We start from the raw sequence: 26,873 nt of genomic DNA on the forward strand, positions 1-26,873 counted from the left end.
ATCGTGGGTCGGATAGTTGCGTTCATGCACCTTTAATTGCCTCAAAGCATAAGCAATTACGTTATTCTCTTGCATTAGCACTGCACCCAAACCCGAATAGGATGCATCACAATAGACAATGAAATTCTTACCTATCACTGGCAGGGTAAGGATTGGTGCAGTAGTCAACAAGGTCTTGAGCTTCTGAAAGGTTTCTTCACATTCATCTGACCATACAAATGGAACATTCTGCTTAGTCAAGTTCGTCAATTGGGAAGCAATGGAAGAGAATCCCTTGACAAATCAACGGTACTAGCTAGCTAAACCAACAAAGCTCCTTATTTCTGACACATTAGTAGGTCTTACCTAATTCTTCACTGTCTCAATCTTAGAAGGATCCACCATCACCCCATCCTTAGAAACCACATGCTCCAAGAAGGACACTGCATCTAGCCAAAACTCACACTTGGAGAATTTGGCATAAAGATTTTTCTCCCTCAACATTTCCAATACCATTCTCAAGTGCTCCTCATGTTCCTTCTTGCTCTTTGAGTATACCAATATATCATAAATAAATACGATCACAAAGAGATCTAGATATGGCTTAAAAATCCCATTCATCAAGCTCATGAAAGCAGCAGGGGCATTCGTAAGCCCAAAAGACATTACTACAAATTCGTAATGCCCATACCTGGTTCAAAAAGCAGTCTTTGGCACATCCGTTGCCCGTATTTTCAATTGATGATAACCAGATCTCAAGTCAATCTTAGAGAAGACACAAGCACCTTGTAACTGATCGAACAAGTCATCAATGCGAGGAATGGGATACTTGTTCTTAATAGTTACCTTGTTCAACTGCCGGTAGTCTATGCACATCCGAAAACTCCCATCCTTCTTCCTCACAAATAACACCGGAGCACCCCAAGGAGATGCACTTGGTCTAATGAAGCCTTTGCTTAACAACTCTTGAAGTTGGGCTTTTAACTCTCTTAACTCAGCGGGAGCCTTCCTATAAGGGGGTATAGAAATGGGGCGAGTACCCGGTTCAAGATCAATGCAGAAGTAAATATCTCTATCCGGTGGCATACCAGGAAGGTCTGCAGGAAACACATCTAAAAACTCGCGTACTATCAAAACCGACTCAATTGGAGGTACTTGGGTAGTATCATCCCTGAGATGTGCCAAGAACGCTAAACAACCCTTACTAACTATTTTCTTAGCACGAAGAAAGGAGATGATACGAACCGGATTGGAAGTGTAGTCACCCTCCCACACTAACGGATCTGTCCCAGGCTTGGCTAACGTCACAGTTTTAGCATTACAATCCAAGATTGCAAAATTTGGAGAGAGCCAAGTCATACGCAGAATTACATCAAAATCAACCATTTTTAAGATAACCAAGTCTACATAAGTATTGATCCCCACAAAAGTCACCAAACAAGACCTATATACTTTTTCAACTATCACAGACTCACCCACCGGAGTAGACACAGGAATAGGTATGTCAAGCAATTCACAATGTAAATTAAGACCAGTAGCAAATGAGGAAGATACATATGAACATGTGGAGCCGGGATCAAATAATACAAAAGCCATACAATCACAAACCAAAAGATTACCTGTGATAACAGCATCTGATGTCTCCGCTTCCGACCGCCCAAGAAAAGCGTAACAATGGGCCCTATCACCTGTTTGCCCGTTGCCCCTACCATGTTGCACTGCAGTAGTTCCCATTTGTCCATCACCCCGGCCGTTTTGGTGACCACCATTATCTCGGCCACCACGTCCTCCAGAATAACGGCCTCTACTATGACCACCTCTACCTCTAGCTATTGGGGGTCTATAACTCTGTTTTGGACAATTCCTCCTAATATGTCCAGTCTTCCCACATCCATAACACTCTCTGGAGTAAAGCATAGGTCTCTCAGAGAAGTGTTGACCGGTCTGAGGTTGACCCCCAACTACAGTCTGTAGTGAAGACTGAATTGGTCGGACTGAGTAACCTCCTGAACCCTGTCCTCTAGAGTAAGAACCATTAAACTCGCCTCCCTTTTGAAGCCTTTTTGATGTCGTTGCCATGGTGAAGTCATCTGGCTTCACTCCCTCTACCTCTATCACGAAGTCTACCACTTCTTGAAAAGATTTCGCCGTAGCCGCTACCTGTAAGGCTAAAATCTGCAATTCTGACCTTAACCCCTTCACAAAACGGCGAATCCGCTCTTGTGGACTGAAACAAAGTTGGGTGGCATTCCTGGATAATGCACGAAACTTAGCCTCATATGCGGTAACCGACATCCTACCTTGCTCTAGGCTCAAGAACTCATCTCTTTTCCTGTCCCTCAAAGTACGGGGGATATACTTCTCCATAAACAAGCTAGAGAATGAGGCCCAAGTCATAGGTGGTGCCTCCGTTGGTTGACACTCAACATGTGACCGCCACCACATTTTGGCGTTTCCTTGAAACTGATAAGTCACAAACTCAACACCAAACCGTTCTACTATACCCATCTTGTGTAGTAGCTCATGACAGTCAACCAGAAAATCGTAAGCATCCTCAGATTCAGCACCCTTGAAGACTGGAGGTTTCAATTTCAAGAACTTACTGACAAGTTCATGCTGATCATTTGTCATTATAGGCCCTGTAGTCAGACGAGGAAACGTGCCTATTTCCAATGAGGCATCCATGCGGGGAGCCACACTAGCCGCATGTTGTACCTCCGGAGCCTGAGGTGCTAGTGTAGAAAACACTGGAGGCGCTAGGCCTTGATCAGATAACCCGCTAAGATAAGCAAGAACCTGATTGATCATCTCTGGGGTACGTTGGGGTGGTAATTCCTCACTCTGTACTTGTTCATTTTCCCCATCCTCCCCTTCTCTTACTACTTCCTCAGTCGGTGGAGGAGTCACCGCCCTAGTACCAGATGGGCCAGACGTTCGTCCTCTTCCTCTAGAGGATGTCCTCCCACGACCTCTACCGCGGCCTCTTGCTACTGCTCCTCTTTGAGCTACAGTCTCAGTGGCTGGCTCAGATGCATCTTGTCTTGCCGATGTTGATGTTGGCGCGGTTGTTGCTCTATTTCTAACCATCTGCGAAATAGAGTGAAGATGGTCAGATACCAATTTGTATCACCTAGATACCAATTGGATCCAAGTAATAGCACGAAAGAAAGAAAGAAAGAATAGAATTTTCCTAAAGTCTTATAGCCTCTCAAAGAGAAGTAAAGGCGTCCCCCTACCGTTCCTTAAGACTCTACTAGACTCGTTCTTGTGTGATGAGACCAACGAACCTAATGCTCTGATACCAAGTTTGTCACGACCCAAATCGAGCCGCGACTGGCACCCACACTTACCCTCCTATGTGAGTGAACCAATCAATACAAAACCCAACATTTTGAATATAATAACACAATATAATGTGGAAGACTTAAACTCATTAATGAAAATCAATTAAATAACTTCTAAAACCTCGACAACTATTATTATCCCCAAAATCTGAAAGTCATCATCACAAGAACATCTATCCTCAAATTACTAATTCTAAGAGTATCTAGAAAGCTAGAACAAGTAAAAAGCTAGTCCATGCCGGAAGTTCAAGGCATCAAGACATGAAGAGGAAGATCCAGTCCAAGCTAGAAGAATTAGCTCACCCTGAAATCCGGTGTAATGAAGACTGGCTAGAGTTGCGGTTGAGTTGAAGACGACGGCACGTTTGCTGCACTCCACAAATAACAAGGAAGAAACATACAAGTAGGGGTCAGTACAAAACATGGGTACTGAGTAGATATCATCGGCCAACTCAAAATAGAAAACAATATATATCAGATCGTATCATAAATCAACTACAATACTCAATCTGTAGCAACAACATGTACAAGAATCTTTGATAAATAACGTCAAGTACACTCATGAGGACTCAAGCCTCCATATCATACTCATTTGGGAAATAGGTTCTTCTCATTCGAATTTATTAACATAATTCCAAGATTCATTATCTTTATTCCTCTTGTGTCGGCACGTGACACTCCGCTCCCCTACTACTATGTGTCGGAACATGACACTCCGATCCCCTAATTCTACGTGTCTGTTCGTGACACCCGGTCCCTTAATTCTAGGTGTCGGTTCGTGACACCCGATCCCCTAATTCTACGTGTCGGTTCGTGACACCCGATCCCCTAATTCTACGTGTTGGTTTGTGACACCCGCTCCACTAATCTTATTCTATTAATTCATCAAGCCTTCTTTTATACCAAGGCATCATCAATCTCATTAATTCAGTTCATCAAGCCTTCTCTTATACCTAGGCATCATCTTTAACAAGAGGTTTTCAAGAGCTTCATCATGCTTATTTTATCACAATTATATAAACACATCATGCAAGCACACAATTAAGCATATAGAAGGGTTTAAAATACTACCCAATACATATCATTCGCTATTAAGAGTTTACTATCAATGGCATATAAACCATAACCTACCTCCACCGAAGATTCGTGATCAAGCAAGCAATTTCCCAACGCTTTGTTTCCTCTTCGTTTCCCTCTTCTCTCGATCGTTCTCTTTCCCTCTCCTTGTTCTTTCTATTTTTTTCTTATTCAAACCCTCTTTCTTTTACCGTAATTAGCATATAATTAAGTATAAAAGATGATGAATTAACCCATTAATTAATTCAAGGTTATCTCCTTTAACCCTCAAGTAGTTAAATTGTTAACATTATCCCACTAGATTTATAATTATAGCAGGAATAGTCCAAAACGCCCCTTAAAACAATTAACAGAAATCCGACCCAGTCTGGGATTACGCAGCCTGTGACGGCCCGTCGTACCTGCGACTGTCTGTCCTGCTGCTTCCGTCACAGAGTTCAGAGACTAGATTTTTACCAAGGGTCTGTGACGACCCGTCACGCCTGTGACGGTCCGTTCTGCCACTTCGTTGCGAAGTTCAGAGAGTCGATTTTAGTACCAAAATTTCAGAATTCTAAGTGTTTTGAAACGAGACCCCCTCGACGGTCCGTCGTGCCCATGGCAGTCCGTCGTGGGATCCGTCGACCAAGACTGTTTTTCCAGAATAAAATCTGCTGCTTAAAACGTCTAAACAGGTCGTTACAAAAGTGTGTCACGGAGGAGATCTTTTTTTGCACAAATTGAGGCGACGGAACATGTCTGCGTTGCATACCTTGACACCTGACTTAAGTCACATGTTTTATTTTAGACTATTAATACTCTAGTTGTGTTATCTTATCATTATCTAGTTTTTAAAAGACGGGAGAACATCGATTTGGGCGAACACTTTCTAGGGATTTTCTTTTACTCCTTCATTCTAGTAAACCCTTTTATGATACATAAACATTATTTGATAATATTTTGTTATATAAATAGATAATTTCTCTTATTCTAGGGTTGTAGCTACGATTAATGGTGTAATGGTATTTTTTTCTAGTATGAGATGGATTTTCTTGTGACTTATGCTTACATTCTTGTTTAACTATTTTAGTAAAACTGATCAACATGAAAATAAATCATTGTCCACTTTGAATTTGGAAGACGAATAGAGAAATAGACCAAAGAATCTAAGAAGCGTGTTCATTCTAAGGTAAAGTTTAGAGTGTTTCGTATATATGATATTCTTATACCTACCACACTTGATTTATATGAAAGATAATAGCTTAGTACTCCGCCATTGGTTCATGCCTATCCCCCTCAAAGTTGTAGTTAGGTTGTCGATGGTTGTAGGGGATTAAAGGCTAGGAGATCATTATCATAAAATGAACCTCGCAAATCCATAATGAGGTTAACCTGTCGAGTTCTAGAATAAATTAATATTATTCCAGAAATAGGTTTATGCTACAATCCTGGAATACTATCCCAAGTTGTGAAATTCTCTTGTTTGAAACTATTTGATTGTAGTAATTAGATATAAACAAATTTCTAAAAGTATTTGTTGCATAAGTAAATTTATTTTAGGCATGATAGACACTACAACAAACCTTATTATCAGGGACAAATAATTTCGTCATTAATAAATCATATTTCGTCACTTCAAATCTTATGTGATGAAAAATAATTCTTCACTCAGTCATCACTAAATGTGTGTCTCTAAAAGTATACAAAGACGATTTAGTGCTTCATCGCTAAAAGTATTATATTAGCTACAAAAATAAAAATTGTCCCAAAGTGCTTAAAGATTTGTGACAAATTTATTTGTTGTAGAAAGTATATTTTTTGTAGTTAATTGTATGTTTTGTCACTAAAAAGGTTATTACAACTGATAAAATTATATCGTCGCTAATTATTTTACTTCAATCAGTGACGAAATCAATTGTGTCTAATGTTATATATTATTTTCCTAGTTGAACAAAATCTAATTTTATTTTAGGTGAAATCAATTGTGTCTAATGTTATATATTTTTCGTAGTTGAACAAAATCTAATTTCATCATTAACGACTATATTTTATATAGAATTTTTTCCCTTAAATGTATATAGATATAGGAAAAAAGCACAAGTAGGAGTACTTATGCATTATCCCATGTATATATATGATAAATTTATATCCCCCCCACTATCTTAGATTTTTTCAACCATGGCCAGAAGCTCACGCATTATGTTGCCTTGGGGAATCGAACTCACAACATTAAGGTTGGAAGTGAAGAATGCTTACCATTAGACCAACTCTCTCGTGTTCTTCATTTTTGTTTTACTTTATACTTCATTCACTTCTTTCAAATTAAACTTTTGTATAAACAATATATTATATGATTATTTATACTCATACACAGATGCATGAAATTTATCGCCTACAATTCATTCAAATGTAGATTATATTTGATTAAACTGTGTATTTTTATAAATATGTTTAAATATATTCAGTTCAATTTTTTCATTTTACTTATTTTTGTAATTTTTTAAAATTATTCAGTACAGTAAAATTTTATTTAAAATTAAACTTTTGATTTTATTAAAAAATTGAATAATTGGTTCAAGTTGAACATCACCATAACCATAGTACTTCATCATAATATGTTTGAAATCCTCGTTAGTTCATTTCTTTTATTTGTGCTTTTATTTTTTAGTTTATTTCAATTTTTGCATTGATAAAGATTAATAGAAATTCATGAAATATATTGCACCTCTGCAAAATCTAAGTTTGTAAGTCGATGTTATCTTTGTATAGTTACTCTACGTACATATGTTGAATTACTATAAATATGTACATATTTATATACAAAAGCAAATAGATTGACTTAATCAATGTAGTTTACCAATCATAAATCAATAGACATGCACAAAACTTAGCACAAAGACTTGCAAATTATTTTCTTTATCGTGCTTATCAATGGAAGTGTATCAAATAAAAAAAAGTGTTGAACAAACAAATATTAGTGATCTAATGGTAGAACCTCACCCACTCACAATACCTATAACCCGGATTGTATTTTTCAAATGATACATTTTATAATTGCGTAATTTAAGAAATTTGATGTATTGAACTTTTTAGTTTTTACAAAATCGACCAAATTTATTGGTTTTCATATTTTCACTTGCCAATTAATTAATGGACTCTGTCTACTTTTTATGACGCACTTGTATTATTCTTTTTGTAAGTTGTCACTTGTAATTATGAACAATTATAGAATAAAAATTATATTTAGTTAATGAATTTTTTTCGTAGCAAATAATTTAATTATTCACTACAAATATTAAGTCGTCACTATTTAATGCCTTACATATTTTGTGATAATTTTTTTGTTGTCACTAAATCATAGTTTGATAGAGACAATTAAATATTTGTCACCAATTATTTATATTATTAGTGACGAAATAAATGTCATAATTAAATATAAATTTGCATAGCTAAAATTTATAATATTAAACTACGAACTGTAATTTGTGGATATTGTAACAACATATTTTTTTGTGTCCAAAATATAATAAATTATAAAACAAAAAGTATTTTGTCATGAATTAGATGCATTATTAGTGACGAAATAATTTGTCACTGAAAACTTTAAATTCAATACAAACACTACCTAACAAATGACGTCATTTAATTTTTTGGTGAAAAACTTTCATGGACAACACATTGCTTCGGATTTTTATTTTTCATCACTAAAAGAATGTATCTCATATATATAAGCACGAAAAGTAAATTTTATCACTAAAAGCGAGTAATTAGTGACGAATTTGATGTCGTAGTTTGTCGTAACTTATATACACTATTAGTGATGAAATAATGTGTCATTGATAACTTTAGTTTCGTGCCTAACACTACTTAACAAAATGACGCCAAATAATTTTTTGGTGGGAAGCTTTATTGGACAAAACTTTGCTACGGATTTTTATGTTTCATCACTAAAAGAATGTGTCTTATATATTTAAGCATTAAAAGTAAATTTTATCACTAAAAATGAATAATTAGTGATGAATTTGATGTCATAGTTTGTTTTAAATTATATACACTATTAGTGATGAAATAATGTGTAACTGATAACTTTAAATTCGTGACTAACACTACTAAACAAAATAACACCAAATAATTTTTTGGTGGGAAAGATTAGTGGACAAAACTTTGCTACGAATTCTTATTTTTCAGCACTAAACGTATGTGCTTTATATATTTAAGTACGAGAAGTAAATTTTGTCACTAAAAGCGAATAATTAGTGACAAATTTGATGTCGTAGCTAATGATTTTTTAGCTATATATCATATTTTTTTGTATTTAGAGTTGTTATTGTTGATTTGAAGTCCTTTGGATTTGATAATCTGGCTCGAAAGAGTCATTGTCGTAGTTGAGTGACCACGTGCACTTGTGTGTGCTTTGGACGCAACATCTACTGATTTTAATATTTTAAGTCTTTAACTTCTTTATTTCTTTTCCAGAGTACATATGTTTAATTCCATTCGGTTGTATATTTACATATGATTGTATTTGATATATTTACATTTAATTAGAAGGATTATCTTCCTCATTTTGGTACTTTTGGTTACTCAAAAAGAATATATTTTGGGATTCTCAATTTGCGCAACCTCAATTTGTATGAAAGACGAGTTATTTCAGGTTAAGGAGAAGTAGTAAAAAATATGATAGGCAACTTTTCCAAGTTTATGGGTTGCCTCATTGATTCATATTTAGCTTTAAGTCGGATATGCCGCACTTAGGTATGTTATATTACAATTTCTTCTTGGTAAATGTTCATTATTAACACAATTTCACCATAAAACTATCACGTTTTGGCTGTAAAATTGTTGAATTAATGTAGTAATTGATTCTGTTTCACTTGTTTACAGTATCTTTCTCAGTTCTGTGCCAATATATCCCGTTCAATAACAATAATATTCAAATTTTAAGTACCTTGATATCTTGCTACGCCATAAATTCTGGGACCAAAGAAGCTTACATGGACTCTAGTTCTACCAGGTCGTGATTCTAGATTAAGATATTGTAATGTTGTAACTAAAAACTCCCAACACTTCAACATTTTTGGTTGTATTATCACTAATACTACAACAATGCTTGCGATCAGTGTATCTGCACGACATACTTGTATCTATTGTAAATATTGTAAAGCTTATATATAATAGTATGATATGAAGCTTGTATTCAGTAGTCTTGTGCTCAATCATTTGTTCAAAGCTTTTTATTTCTCATTGTAACAACTTGGACATTAACAAAAGAATCAATGTATCTTCATATTGTAAGAATCAATTAGAAAAATAAGAAATTGTTTTAAGTTCCATTGTTTCCTCTAATAAGAAAAATAAGAAACTGTAATAAAGTTCTGTTGTTTCCTCTAAATAGGTAGTATTATAGCTGATTTTGGTCTTTGATTGTTTAGAAATTGATTTTCCTTTTATCTTCTGTTATGATTGAATGTTCTCTTCTCCTTTTACATCATGAATTTTCACCTTCTAAACTAAAATAGTAACATTAAACATTAATTTACCTGAAATTACTTTGGTGTATATGACTCATGATAGTTATTTCAAATGACCTTAAAGTTTTAGTTAGTGCTTAATTATTGATTGAGTCTTCAACAAACTTATGCATATAAATTGTAATATATTTTGGTCACTTTAGTGGGATCAGAATGATAAACTATATGGCTGGACTCTTTAATAACATCAATAGGTGTATGTTGGTTCCTTTACAAGCAATGCATTTTTGAAGAATTCAAAATTGGAGTAACAACATTTTTATTGAATCCGATCAACATAGAAAATTAGAAAATCACTCATAAAATCTTCTTAACACTAACATATGAATTATAAGCTCTAAAAATAGACAAAAAAGTGTTTTGTATCCGACTTCCTGCCTCCTGGATTTCCTATACTATCAAGATTCAAGAAGTATGGTAGTTTCTAAATCTTTATATCACCCTCATTTTTCCATATCACTTAAAATCCTATGATCATAACTTTCATAATTGTGTTTTGTATAATTAAATACATAAACAAAATAACAAGATTGAAAGGTAGACTCGAGACAACTATTCTGAACCCTCAAAATGTTGTACATTTAATTAGATTCATCTCCTAATCCTAAGCATAATATATATCAACTAAGAAAAACCTCTGTTTCTTTATTTGTATTTGTGAACTGAGGAATCTAATGTTAAAATGCTTTATGTGGCAATGATTATACAAAATTTATATACTCCAACCAACTTATATCGAATCCCACAAAATAAATCCTTGCTTTGCTGATCCTACCTGATTAGCATCTATGTCAAAATTCTTGCAAAATATATTGTTCATGTTATGTTATAAATATTTTCAATTATCAATAATGATGAATTATAATATATTTATATAATTTTTTCAATTTATAAATTTCATTTAATTTTTATAAAAAAGATTCTTTATCCAAAATTACAAGCATTTATTAACGCTTTTATTTTATCGACAGATTCTAAACCTTCACTATGAGTATTAGATAAAAAATTTGTTTTAAATTGTTGTTGCAAATATATATCTAATCTATAGTCACTATCACTATGTTTTTTCCTTAAAGAACCCCCATTTACAGATCCATTTATTGCCTTCCTTTGGGTGAGTTCTTTATATCTTCTTCTTCCTTTGTTGGATTGATCCAGAAAAAAACATCGAAATAATAAACACAGAGCCAAATAAAATTGGCTCAATTCTGGTGAACATAAAGTGTGAATGATAAATTTGACCAAAACATATGCAATAAATTTCAATTCAAATGTATAATATTTGCATGTTCTTATTAAAAAATAAATAATTGGCTTGACTACATGATCCTTTTTATTTATTTATTCAAAAAAAAGTTTAAAAGGCTGGCCCAAAATTGGCTGCCCAAGTTAACAAAAAATAGAAAATTAGAGAGAAAACCAAGCAAATAACCCTTAGGAGTAAAATATTTACAACCATATACCCATTACGTTCATAAACCCCCTCCCCCCAAAAGAAAATTATAATTACAATCTATACCCCTCCCCCCATTCAATTTGCCTTATAAAAAGGTCCTTACATCAGCTTTCAATAAGTTCTCTCTTCTTCCATAGCCTTATTTTCATTCACACTTCTTCTTTAAATTAATAATATTATGTATTGTTGTAAAATTTCTTTTTCTTTTTGAAAATAAAAAAAAAATATTTATATCTAAAAAAATGTGTATACAAATTAAAATGTTGTAACTAAGCGTATTTCATGAAATACTTCCGAAAAAGTTGTATTCTTTTGAAAAAGGACTCAATAGAAGGTAAAGAAATAAAATCTTTTGGAAAGGAAGCAACTTTTCAAAAGTGAACATATGTGTTGGAAGAGGAAACATATGCGAATGTGTAATGTCAGAACTTTGATTTATTCCTTCATTAATAAGGTGTGAGTGAAGAGTTTTTAAAATTTTAAATTTTCCCATTAATTATGTTATATATGCATATTAACTTATTTAAATGAAAGTGCCTTTTATGTTAATTTATAGTGATGCAATAACTAACTTAGAAAGTGATACTAAAAAGTTTATATCTACAACATTGGTATCATTGAGACTTTCTTGTTCATAACAGACTTAGAAAGTGTACTCATTGACGTTGTAAGTGATATTAAAATTGTATATATCTACCAATTGGTATCATTGAGGTTTCTCTCATTCATAACTAACGTAGTAAGTGACACTAAAATAGTAAATATGTACAGGATTGGTAGTCATTGAGTTTTCTTTGTTCCTCAATAACTTAGTAAGTGATACTAAAAATGTATATATCTACATGATTGGTATCTATTATAACCGGGCAGAACTCCGTACACATAAAGTGGCGTCTTCATCCACAAAGAGGCCTTAGACTAGTCCTTAGAATAATTCATTGCAAATACTACTAAATAACATGTGTGTTTAGCCATAAGCAACACTACTAAGATAAAACAGTGTCATCATCCTCGACTTTGAGGACTCATAAATAACTTGGGAAAAGGTCCAAGTTTTCCTTGGAAACAACCTTCTACTCTTCAATTGCCCAAACCTACATATTTGTAGAAATCTCATACCCTTACCTACACTAAGTAGAACCCTTTTAGTCACCCTAGTTAGAGTTAATCTTTATTACTTCATTCATTCATTTTACTTTCGGGAACAATCGCCTTAACCCATGTGAGCTAAACATGGAATCCAACGTCATGAATTTCTACACCGGAAGAAGATGTTGTACTTGCCAATGTAGAACCAAACATGAACATAACATTCTATGTAGATCCACTAGCTAATTTTCCTATGGGGAAAAAATAGTTAAGGAACTATTATATATACTAGAAACTCATGTATGCACATTGCATAGTACTCTCTATCTCATGAGAATCATTCTGAACCTACCTTCCCACATTAGGAAGGGACACCTCTCATATTTAGTTCGCTCGGTGCTTAGCTAAAGTTCCTTTTTGAAATGTCTTTAAGCCTTTCTTAATTATCAAATATCCATATAGGCCATATGAGACTAACCCCTTGTGTAATCATTTCATTATCTCTTCAAGTTTAGAATGAGAACTTCTTTTCATTATTAATGAGGCCAACACATCATAGTCATAATAATAGGCATACAAGAGAATAACCTTAAACCTTGCATGATCATACCCTTTTCATGATATCACAATTAAAAATATCCATAACATGCCATCACATTAATCATATCGTCATCTTCCTATTCTATTCACATAATCATTCTTCAATTGAACATCATCATCAAGAATAAACCATCAATATTGAAGTAGAGAATTCATAATCATAAAGGTCTTACCAAGAGCTTCCAAAACCTCCTTCAAGCCTTTATCATCAATCTCACAATATTTTTATCCATCAATATACTCAAAATCATCATATAATAGTAAATTGTACAAGAAATAAATCAATTTCATCATCCCTAATCACCAATCAACTCAATTCATAACATAGGGTTAGGGAAAAGAGTTAATTCATGGAACTAGGTCTAATACTAAGAACTATAAAATTAATAAATAATCAATCATAATCTATCAATTTAATCAATAAAATACAACATTAAATCAATTTGAGAAGGAATCCAAGAAATTGGATGAAAACCCAAGTTTTAGACATCTTTGGAACCCTATTTTGAAGAGCCTCTTGGGGAAAAAGATACCAAGAGTGAATAGCATCCATACCTTAAGATTTATTAAAGAATGATAGAGAAAAACGTGAGTCTTGGAGCCCTAAACAAGCTTGGACCTGGTCTTCAATGGGGGACTTTGGGTAGTGAGAGAAAGTAGAGAGAAGTTGGGGGGATTTGGGTTTGGGAAATTATAAAGTGATAAGTTCGTTTAATGACGTTTAACTCTTTTATAGTACCCAACTAACTTAATTGACCACCCCTTAACCCCTAGTTAATTAATTGACTAATTATCCTTAAGTCAACTGAAATAAGACAGTGAAGTGGGGTTCCAAAAGACATAATCCCGTCTACGTTGCGTCGATTCAACCACAAACTATCCTGGTCATTCGTGGTTTGGACCAGAGACTCCTTTTGGAGTCTCTTGGGAAATTGACTAAGTGTCAACCAATGAGCAACATTGATGGAGCGTGTTCAAATGACAGCTCATTGTTTGGTCTCGTGGTTGCACACTGTCCAAAAGATAATTTTGAGGTCAAAATGTTGGGTCCTCCTCAAAGACCCTTAAGGTGGTCCTTGGGGAGTCATACCCGTACGTTTAGACCCTAAACACAACCTAATATGTGTTCCCAACCTTTTCACCAAATTTGAATTCAATCCGACTCTATAAACCCCTTGAAACACACTAAGGTACACTAGCTCATCTTTCACAAACCTCTGGATGTCATGGTCTATTCTTGACATTTTGACTGTAACACTTCCAAATTAGTTTCATTACATTAATTTAGGCTTAGTAACATTGTTTTGAGTCTTAGTTAATCTAGTTAAGCTCTAGACTAAGACATGGACTTTCGGAATGTTACATTATCCCCCCTAGGAACATTCGTTTCTGAATAACACCTAAATTTTTTATAGGGAGAAAAGGAGACTCAATACTATCAGCCTTACCATAAACAATAGAAAAAACATAAAATCATGAGCTACAACTCATAGGAGTGCTTCACCTCTCCATTCAACACTTTAGACATGGCATTACACATAGCAACTCAAATCACAATTTACCACATATAAGACCTTAACACTTTATATTACATAATGCGGAACTACCTTCTCAATATCAACATGAGCTCAACATGAACATCAAGAGTTACCGTGAAATCAACATGCTCACTACAAATCTCATAAAGACAATTGTACACATACATATAAGTCCAAGTTAAACAAGAGAGCATTTTTCATGAAAACTAATTTTAGTATGAACCTCTACCAAGATATGCACATACTTAAAAAAACAAGTCTAATTCACATTATTCATGATTTCTTCATTTAAGAGGAACTAATAACCTCAACTTTGACTAGGAGTAAGAGGAAATAGATGAGAATAACGAGACTTCATGTCGGCCTCAGCCTCCCATGTTTTACCCTCAAAAATAGTTTCTCCATAAAACTTTTACGGAGGAAACCTCTTTGTTCTTAATTTTTCACTTGGCGATCTAGGATTTCAACTGAAACCTTCATAAGGAAGGTTCTCGTTCACCCCTAATCCTTCAATAAGGAGAATAGACAACAGGTCTCCTACACATTACTTAAGAGTAAAGACATGAAATACCGAGTGAAGCAAAACAAATTCACATGGTAATTTCAACTCATAAGGAACCTTCCCGGCCCGTTTCACAATCTCATAAGGACCCACATACGGAGGACTAAACTTCCCTTTTTTTCCAAATCTCATCAACCCTTTCATGGGTGAAATCTTCAAATAGACCCAATCACCTATTTCAAACTCAAGATCTCTTCTTCTATTGTCGGCATAAGACTTTTGCCGACTATAAGCTATTTTTAACCTATCCCTTATCATCCGAACATTCTTCAAAGCCTCATAGATTATCTTGGGACGAAGAAGTGAAGACTCACCTACCTCAAAACACCCAACCGGAGACCTACATATCTTACCATAGAGTGCTTCAAAAGTTCCCATAGAACTACTTGAGTAGTAGCTGTTATTATAAGAGAACTCAATCAATGGTAGGTGATCATCCCAATTACCCTTGAAGTCAATAACAGAAGCTCTTAACATATATTCTAGAATTTGGATGGTACCGCTCCATTTGACTATCCGTTTGTGGATGAAAAGCGGTACTAGGTTTCACTTGAGTACCTAAACCCTTTTGAAAAGACCTCCAAAAATGAGAAGTGAATTGAGTACCTGTGTCTGAGATGATGGACAAAGGGATTCCATGCAAACTCACAATATCATTAAAGTACAACCTTACATATTCCTCCACCGAATAAATAGATTTGACAGGGATAAGGTGGGCAGATTTCATTAATCTATCAACAATCCCCTATATAGAATCATTTTGCCTACGAGCTTGGGGCAAACCCACTACAAAATCCATATTGGTATATTCCCACTTCCAAGTAGGAACATCCATCACTTGAGTTAGACCTCCCGGTCTTTGATGTTCGTCCTTAACTTGTTGATGATTTGGACATTTAGCCACAAACTGCACTATATGCCTTTTCAAACCATCCTAGCAATAGACCCCTCGAAGGTCATGATACATTTTGGTGGCACTCGGATGAATGGAATATCGGGACCCATGAGCTTCTTCTAAAATTTCTCACCCTTAGGCCATCAACATCAACTCCACCACTAAAGACGATTCAAAATTATAATGAACCATAAAACAACTATTTGTAGAATCTTTCAACCGAACACTTAATTGAGCCAATCTATGTACCTATTTCACTTTATCTTTATTATCACCAGGAACATGGGCTACATGAACCATGGTCATTTGTCTTAGAGCGTCCGCAACCATATTATTTTTGAATGGGTGGTAGAAACACTTATCTCATAATCCTTTAAAAGTTCCAATCATCTTCTTTGTCGGAGATTCAACTCCTTTTGAGTGAATACATATTGAATACTCTTGTGCTTGGTAAATACATCTGCATGGACACCATATAGGTAATGCCTCCATGTTTTCGAAGCAAACACTACGACCGCTAATTCAAGGTCTTTAATTGAGTAATTCTTCTCATGCACCTTGAGTTGTCTAGAGGCATAAGATATCACCTTACCATGTAACATGAGGACACAACCCAAAACTATTCGAGAAGTTTAAAAATACACCACAAAACCCTTGGTACCCTCCGATAAGGTCAACACTAGAGTGGAGATAAACTTATCTTTCAACTCTTGGAAACTTCTTTCACAAGCTTTCAACCTCTCCAACTTCACTTTCTTTTGGGTTAAGGTTGCTAAAGTGAGCAATAGATGCAAACCCATCAAAAAATCTCCTATAATACCCAGCTAAACCCAAGAAACTTCGAATATCGATTGGAGTCAAACGTCAAGGTCAATTCTTAACAACTTTCATTTTCTTCGGATTGACCTCTATACCCTCACTTGAGATAATGTGACCAAGAAACGCAACAGATCTCAACAAAAATTCACGCTTACTATACTTAGCAAAGAGTTGATGTTCCTTGAGGACTTGAAGTACAACCCTTAAAGTATACATATGCTCATCACTCTTCTTAGAATATAGCAAGATATCATCAATGAAAACAACTACAAATGAGTCAAGGTTAATTCTGAAAAAACTTATCTATAAGGTCCCTAAAAGTAGTCGGGCATTAGTTAGAGCAAAAGACATAACTAGAAACTCATTATTACCAAACCTACTTTGGAAATCTTTTTAGGTATATCGTGACCTATTGCCCTAAGTTGTTGATATTCCAACCTTAAATTAATTTCCAAAAGTAGCTTGTCCTTTGGAGTTGATCAAACAAGTCGTCAATCCTAGGGAGAGAATATCTATTCTTTATGGTGACCTTCTTTCGTTGTCTGTAATCAATACACATCCTAAGGGACCCATACTTATTTTTCACAAACAACACCAGAGCGAACCATGGAGAAATACTAGGTTGTATGAAACCTTGTCTAGTAACCCTTTGAGTTGACCCTTCAACTGTATTAATTTGGCTGGAGCCATCTGATGAGGAGAAATCAAAATGGGGTTCATATCCGGCAATAAGTCACTATTTTGCGTTCGGGAGGGAATTTGAGTAAATTATCGGGAAAGACTTCTTGAAAATCCTTCACTATAGGGACCGACTCTAAAGGAGGAGCTTCAGATTCTAGGTCCTTGACCCTCACAATATGGTAGACGCACCCCTTAGATATTATCTTACAACCCTTTAGAAAAGTAATGATTTATCCTCTAGGGATAGAGTTCCCCTCTTCCAATCTAAGAGGAGTTCATTTGGAAATTGGAATTTAACTACCTTTAATCTACAATAAATAGAAGAAAAAAAAGCAAGCAACCAATCCATTCTGAAAATGATATCAAGAACCAACATATCGAGTTCTATTAAATCAACCGATGTAACTCTATTGGGCAACGATATAGGAAAACTCCTAAAGACTCTTCTAGTCACAACATAGTCACCACCGGGGTGGTAACCAAAAAGGGTTCTCTCAACACATCGAGTAACATATTAAACTTCATGTCCACTAAGGGAGTTATAAAAGATAAAGTGACACTGATTTCTAGTACATTATAGACATTAATGGAAAAGACTTGTAACATACCGGTGACAACATAAGGAGAATCCTCTTCATCACCCCTAGAACGGAGAGGATAGAAGCGGTTCTTCTTAGGAGCATTGGAACTAGGACTGTTTGCTTGTGCTTGGCTATTTCCCTTCACTTGATCCCTTACCATAGGACAATCCATCACTTTATGTCAACTCTTTCCACACCCAAAGCAATTGTCTTTCCCAACAAGATATTCACCCATATGCTTCTTACGGTACTAGGTATAAGTAGCTTTCTAACTATGTAAATTTCCACTTCTTCCCCTTTAGGACCTAGGGTTAGACACCCAATCCTTACTAGTCTTTGGGAAATTGGAAGGAACTTGGTTGGAGACCCTCTTCTTGAACCTAGACTTGTCTTTAATTTCCAACATAACCTTAGAAGTACCTCCTTCATAGCGGGCCTTGCCCTCTTGAACTCCCTATTCTTACTCTTAATCCTACTCGTCTCAACTTGTTGAGTATGCAATAAATGTCTATATTGTCATGAAGCATCACCGAACTACACTGTTCAACAAGATCATCAGACAAATCCATCACAAAATTATTCATTTCATCTCTAGGATTGGACACCAAAGAAGAGGCATACTTAGACAAATTAGTGAACTTAAAAGAGTACTCTAGAACACTGCTACCTCCCTGATGAAGGTTTATGAACTCTTCCATTTTTGCCTATGTTTTCTCCCTTGGAAATAACCTAGCAAGAAATTCCCTCCTAAAGACTTTCCAACTTACGCGACCCGCTCCCAATGCTCTATTGTCCCTCCGTTGAGTATACCAAGTTTGAGCCACATCTTTGAGCTGATATGCGGCTAGCTCGACTTTCTCATTCAAAATCACTCCCATAGCATACAAGATATTGTAGACCTCATCAAGAAAGTATTGGGGGTCTTTATTCAGCTTATACCCAAAGAACATTAGAGTGTACATCCTTATGAAATCCCTCAAGCGAGAAGCCATGATAATAGCATTTTTGTTCACACGGGGTCCAATTTCCCTGTTTGCTTGAGCTACCATAGCTTGAGATTGAGTAGTCATGGATTGAGCCAAGTTGATGAAATTCGACCTTATCTCTCAATCCTTCATAGCCGAAAGATTGACCGAAGCTTGGTCATCCTGAGGAGCTTGCTCTTAAGGAGGATCTTGGTTGCCTTGGGGAGGAACTCCGGCATTAACAATCTCTTCTTCAACTCTTCTTGCGGCTGCCCTTCTAGTAGTCATAGCATATAACCACTATAAAAGATTTAGAAGAAAAAGGACACATAGAGTCAAGACTCTCGAGGAACGACTTCAAGATTACCAAAGAGGTGAGAATTTCCTAAGCATCACATAGCCTCATATTCATAAGTGTTGCATGCTTCACAATTATGAGTAATACTCTATGTATATGTGGTTTAGTGAGACATCAATCTTAAGATTACTCAACTTGATGCTCTGATACCAAGTTTGTCACGGCCAGGGATGACCCCCTAGACGTAAATGGAGTCTTGTTCTTCAAAGATGCATTAGACTAACCATTAGCATAATTTGTTGCAAACAATAGGTATAGAAAATGCAGAAAATTTAAAATTTTTACATAATGAAGTATACTTGTACTTTTCATTTATCATATATGGAGCTTACATAGTCTCCTTACTTATGAAGTGTATATAGACTTCTCATTTATACAATATAGTCTATTGCTAAGATAGTCTAATAATAGTATCACATACAAACCATCTAATAGAGAATTACAAAGTTTTGACATAACCCTTACACAAGGAAAATATTCCACATATAGGCTAACAATATTAGTCTCAAAGATAATGAAAGAACAAATGTATTTAGATATAAGCAATACTATTAGGCTAGAAAAGTGGCATCATCCTCGAACTTTGAGGACTCAAAAATAACTTGGAAAAGGGTCCAAGTCATCCTTGCAAATAGCCTTATACTCCTTAATGTCCCGAACCGACATATTTGTAGAAGTATAAAGGATATGGGTTAGTACAAACCACATGTAAAAATATGCAAGTAAAACCTTTGAAATCATGCAAAAAGGGATATTTTCTTCAAAACCATGCTAAGTCACTTTGAAAGCCATTTATGCACACATAAGCGCATATATAAGCCAATGATCATAACATTACTTAAGATAAGTTCATATCCATATACGAGACAACACTATAATAAAGTCACATCAGCATGAATAACATCATCATAAAATTATATAAACACTTCATGTTCAAGAGTTCATATCATCAAATCATACAAGATCCTTACCAACAATCCCATACCAAGCCTACAAGTTAAATGCTCATGTGAAGCCCCATAACCCCACATAATCAAGTAAACTAGAAAAGAGACCACAAGCAATGTCTATAATTCATATAACATCATATTATATGTATCCATCATGACACATAGCAATTTATACCAATATCATGTTCATGAATAAAGTTAACATCATATAAGATCAACATCAATTTAAGTCAACATTTAGAATTTCATGCATAACACAAGTGTATTAGAACATCCTCCTAGGACTCCCCTCAAGTTCAACTTGTGCAATGCATAGGTAAAGTCTTATACCCTTACGTACACTAAGTAGAACCCCTTAAGTCACACTAGTTAGAGTTCATCGTTATTACTTCATTCATTCATTTTATTTTTGGGAACAATCGCCTTAATCGAAATTACACCATGTGACCTAAACATGGAATCCGGTATCTTGAAACCCAATACCGAAAGAAGGTGCTCTACTTGCCAAGGTATAACCAAACATGAACGTAGCATTCTAGGTGGATCCACTAGCTATTTTTCCTATGGTGGAAACATAGTTAAGGAACTATGACATATACTGAAAACTCATGTTTGCACATTTCATGTTACTCTCCATCTCATGAGAATCATTGTGAACCTACCTTCCCATGTTGGGAAGGGACACCTCTCATATCTAGTTCACTCGGTGCTAAGGTAAAGTCTCTTTTTAAAATGTCTTCAAGCTTTTATTAATCATCAAATCTTAATATAGGTCATAGGAGACTAACTTCTTGAATAATAAAGTAATTATCTCTTTTGGTTTAGAATGAGAACTGTATCTTATCACAAACAATCATTAGTAAGATCAACACATCATAGTCATAATAATAGGCACACAAGAAAATCACCTTCAACCTTGCATCATCAACCCCTTACCATGACCTCACAATTCAACATATGTATAACATGCCATCACATTCATCATATCATCATCTTCCTATTCTATTCACATATTCATACTTCAATTAAATATCATCATCAAGAAGTAACTATCATTGTTGAAGTAGAAACTCATAATCATAAAAGTCTTACCAGTAGCTTCCAAAACCTCTTTCAAGAATTCATCATCAATCTCACAATATTTATCAATAAATACACTAAACATCATCACATAAGAGAAAATTGTACAAAAATTAAATCAATTTCATCATCCTTAATCACTAATCAACTCAATTCATAACTTAGGGTTAAAGAAAAGGGTTCATTCATGGATTGTTTCACGGAACTATGTCAAAGACTAAGAACTAAAAGAATTAACCAATAAACAATAATAATTTATCAAAAGTAATCAATACAATACAACATTAAATCAATTTGATAAGGAACCCAAAAAATTGGATGGAAACCCAAATTTTAGACATCTTTGGAACTCAATTTTGAAGAGTCTCTTGGGGAAAGAGATCCCAAGAGTGAATGGCTTCCATAGATTAAGATTACATGAATAATGATAGAGAAAAACGTGAGTCTTGGATACCTAATCAAACTTGAACCTTGGTTTTCAGTGGTGGTCTTTGGGTAGTGAGAGAAAGTAGAGAGAAGTTGGAGAGATTTGGGTTTGGGAAAATTATGAATTTATGAGTTAGTTTAATGACGTTTAAATCTTTTATAGTCCGCAAATAACTTAATTAACCACCCATTAATCCCCAATTAATTAATTAACAAATTATACTTAAGTCAACCAATATAGGACAGTGAAGTAGGGTTCCAAACGATGAAACCCCGTCACGGTGCACTAATCCAACCACGAACCCTTCTGATAATTCATGGTTGGATCAGAGATTCATTTTTGGTTGCTCTTGGTAATTTCACTTTGTTTAAACCAACAAGCACTATTGACGGAGCATCGTTCAAACGACGACTCGTCGTTTGATCTCGTGGTTACTTACTGTCCAAAAGACATTTTGAGGTGAAAATGTAGGGTCCTCCTTAAGGAACCTTAGGGTGGTCCTTCGGGAGTACCCAGACTTTACGACCCTAGACACACTCTAATATGTGTTCCCAATCTTTTCACCAAATTTGACTTCAATCTGACTCTTTAAATCCATTGAAATACACTAAGGCAAACTAGCTAATCTTTTACAAACTTATGAATGTCATGGTGGTTTTTTAAAGTTTTGAAATTAAAACTTCCTAATTAGTTTCATTAAATTACTTTAGGCTTAGTAACATTGTTTAAGGCTTAGTTCATCTAGTGAAACTCTAGACTAAGTCATGGACTTTCGATGTGTTACAGTATCATTGAAGTTTCCTTTTCTTCGCTAACTTAGTTAGTGATACTAAAAAGGTATGTATCTACGGGATTGGGATCATTGAGGTTTCTTGTTAATAACTTACTTAGTAAGTGAAAATAAAATGGTATATACATTGACAAGATTGGTATCATTGAGGGTCTTTTTTTGGTAACTGGCTTAGTAAGTATTACTAAAATAGTATATATCTACATGACTTGTATCATTGAGACTTCTGTTGTTCATCATTAACTTAGTAAGTGATACTAAAATTCTAATTTTCTTTTAAATTGTTGTGGCAAATATATATCTAATATGTAGGCACTACTACTACGTTTTTCCCATAAAGAAATCCCATTTGCAGATCAATTTATTGTCTTCGTTCTGTGCACCTTCTTCTTCCTTTGTTCGATTGATCTGGAAAAAACATCAAAATAAGAAACACATCGATCCAAGAAAAACATGTTTGATACTAGAGAACATGAAGCGTGAATTACAAATTCTACAAAAATAGATGCAATAAAATTCAATTCAAATGTATAATATTGACTTGACCACATTGGCCATTTTATTTAATATACAAAAAAAAAAAGACTAGCCTATATTTGCTGTCCAAATTAACAAAAAACAACAAATAAAGGAAAAAGAAATCAGGAGATGAATTAGTCCAAAAGCTACTAAATTAGGAAACCCTTGCTCTTCTCCATATTTACTTCAGTTCCGGTACCAACGACCATGGCAAACAGTAAGTATCTGTGCTTGTTTCTTTCATCTTCTGCTTTTCGTTCCTCTTTTAGTTCTAAATTTCATATATGAGAAATGGTGTGGATAATATCCCCAAAATTTTATTAATTTAAGTTCCACTTCTTGTACTTGGTACTCCTATGCTTCTTATGAGATATCTTTAGGGTCATTCTTGAAGTTGTTCCTAAGCTTACAAGATTCTGATAACGCGATATGAATCAGTGTGTTTGTTTTCTGTTCATCCTAAGAATTTGAATTTTTTTGTGTTACAAATTTATGTGACTATGTTGTAGAACTTTTTTTAAAATTATGCCATTTTTAAATACATATGTTATTATCATCATATGCCTATGATAAAAGCTTCTCCCCTTTGTTACTGCTATATTTTATTTGCTTGGTGTGTATTCTTAGATTAGCTAATTGATGTTTGTCCATATTCACAATCTTCTAGCATATGCTTAGATCTTTGGGAACTTTCAATTAAGTACTAATCTACTTGATGCTTTATTCAATCATCTATTCAATGTTTTAAGTGTGGTTTAATTTTGTAGCTTTCACCCAGGCTTAATACAAGAGTTTCTAATTGTTATTAAATAGGACTACACATTTTTTTTGTGCAGACCACAAATTGTTCTAAAATTATTCCCAAATAAATTTTCATTGTTTCTTCTAGAGATGTCGGATCTTCTTCCTATTTTATAGCTTTAAGGTTAGATTGAAACATTAATGACTTGAAGGTGCTGGACAATATGCAAAAACAAGAAAAATTTACATGGAATATATTCTTCTGGAAATTTGTAGGGCCCTATCGATTCCATCTCTTGAACCTTGAAGAAAACCCCAAATCCTTTGGACTCCATATATCTTTGCACCTAATATCTATGAGGGTTCACTGATGTTTTGATTTATATTCTTATGAAACTTTAGATTGTGTCAAAGAATTAACTACGTGGTTTTTAACGAAATTGAAAATTCATTGCAAGAAGAATGTCAACAAGTAATAATGATTTGCTCCACAAGCCTCAAAATATTGTAGAACAACAATTTATCCACATAAATTTGTTATGCCGTACTAGATCAAATGTCACCAGAAGAAAACAGTTATTTCTTTCACTACAACAAGCTAAAAAAGTTGAATAAAAAAGGCAACGCCTCTTGCAACATTCAAGTAATATGATATCGTCATCAGAAGTGGACAATCAAGAAAGAAACCACAATATTCTTGTCACGGCCCAAGCATACACCCTCGGAAAAATTGACACCCGAAGAACATTGCTTCCCCAAGGAAACCCTTGGCCTAACTTACTTACTCAACGGAAGACTTAAACTCAACAATAAGTTCATGTAATAACTTAAATAATTAATACCTTATCAAAAAATGGCTACTCAAGTCTCATAATAAAAATCAGAAATACAAAGCTAAAAGACTCAGAAGTAAGTGACTGACTATCTATGAAGCTTCTAAAACAACGGAGATGGATGTTGGGACAAACCCCACAACAGCCGAATGAACTAACTAGAAATCAGTTCAAATAGATACTCTAGAATGCAAGGAGGCTCTCCGACTAACCATAAACTGCTTACTGGATCAATGGTGGGCTGGAACGCCAATCCTAGTTACATTTGTCTACATCATAAGATGATGCAAGCCAACTAGCATCAATACATTGAATGTACGAGTATGCGAGTTTGAATGCTAGAAGAGATTCTGAAAGAAACACTTACCTTAACTCTTCTCAACTCATGAATACTTAATTAACCACATTTCAATATAAATTAGTTTAAAACAAGTGCAATATAAAGAAAAGTTGTTTAAAAATATGATATCAACTCTGTGTATATAACAAGGGTACTACTTAACTCTAAAATGTATGTGAAAATACAATAAACTGATGTATATAAAATTTAATAACTTTTTTGGGAGTTTCTGTAACCGACAACCATCACGTAAGAGCTATAGTGATGATACATCGATCTATCTCAGACTACCAACACATCCTATAGCCGGACAAAGCTATAGGACCCAAACCACTAAGTGGATCCACAAGTCTATTGTAAAAAAGATTTATCTAAAAAGTATGATCATTTTCTACCCATGGTGGCTACATGATTTTTATGAAGGCATGAGTTATCTGAACTCATGTATATCCCCAATTCAGTGCTCAATACTAATCCTAAAATATACTAGCTCTTATGTTTTAAAAACATATTTCATCTATTATTTAAGATTAGTGCTCAAAAACTTATCTCAAAGGCTATTTGGGAAATCTCAATTTCCCTTCCTGCTTCATTTGGAAAGCTATTACTCTATTCTGAAAAAACTAACCCGAAGGCTCCTCGGAAAACTCAATTCTGTCTTATTTAAATGTGAACAGTTTACATTTATTTGCGAATACATTGTCCCCATATACTTCTTTGAAAAAATAAGTTCAAAATTTACTTTTTATTGAACTAAGAACATAAGTCTTAAAAAAAAGTTAAAACGTTTGTGAAAGACTTTTGATAACTTTAAGAACTTATCTTAACTTGATTCTTTACTTCTCTTTACTTTGATTCTAAACTGCTCTCAATTTCACTCTTAATTAATCTTTGAATTGAATTATGGATTTAAGGATTTTGATTTGTGAGTGGAAGAATGTAATGATGTTTAATAATGATTCTAGATAGCTAAATATGAGAAAGACCAAAGATCAGTATTTGAAGGTGGGTCTGCAAAGTGGAGGCATAATTACATTTTGGTTTTGAAAACGTATTTTTGAGGCAGAAACCTCGTGTCGACTTCGTAATGCAGAGCACCATTTTCAAAACTAGGCACTACGTTCATGAGGCACAACCACCCTCATATTTTGCCTATAGATTTTTTTCTTTGTTTTTCTTCCCCAATTCACCCAAACAAATGTACATAAGAACTTAAATCAAAGCGACCTATAATGTGACGTCACTAACTCAAAAACTTCCCAACCTAGGAAAATTCAAGAACAATATATGGATTCAAGAATAGATATCAACATCATCAATATTTCAACTCTTTTAGGAAGAATCGAAATTGAAATTAATATGCTTGCACGTGGAAGAATGATCCCAATGTTATGAGAGCCTCACATACCTGGTAGAAGTAAAACATTGGCGAAAACACTAATTTTTTGATTGATCATGATGAATTTTCCCTTTTCTCTATTTTTATTTTTCTTCCCTTTCTCCTTAGCTCTAGCGTGAAATCCCAAATTTCAAAGTTGACTAAAATATTATTTGACCCATTTTAAAATAAAAAATTGAATTAAAATAATAGGTCAATGAAAAGATTAATATATATCTTAAAAATCCGAATTGGACAATTCCTTAATCCTACAACCCAACTTTAAAAGGGCATGACTTACTCATATGAACTCGGAATCGTGGAAACTTGACGGCGTTGGAATGATTGTCCGAAAATATTT

The 26,873-nt window shown here is 34.5% G+C and overlaps 1 protein-coding gene across 1 annotated transcript in view; it reads right to left on the reverse strand.

Moving 5' to 3' along the window:
• Positions 1-19,201, reverse strand: part of LOC138340234 (microtubule-associated protein 70-2-like) — a 33,025-nt gene extending 13,824 nt beyond the window's left edge. The window contains exon 1 of the mRNA XM_069291944.1: positions 18,899-19,201. Coding sequence (XP_069148045.1) covers positions 18,899-19,201 — 303 coding nt within the window. The remainder of the gene's footprint in view (positions 1-18,898) is intronic.
• Positions 19,202-26,873: the final 7,672 nt, after the last annotated feature.

The sequence above is a fragment of the Solanum lycopersicum genome, chromosome 12 (assembly GCF_036512215.1).
Source record: "Solanum lycopersicum chromosome 12, SLM_r2.1".
Taxonomy (NCBI): domain Eukaryota; kingdom Viridiplantae; phylum Streptophyta; class Magnoliopsida; order Solanales; family Solanaceae; genus Solanum; species Solanum lycopersicum.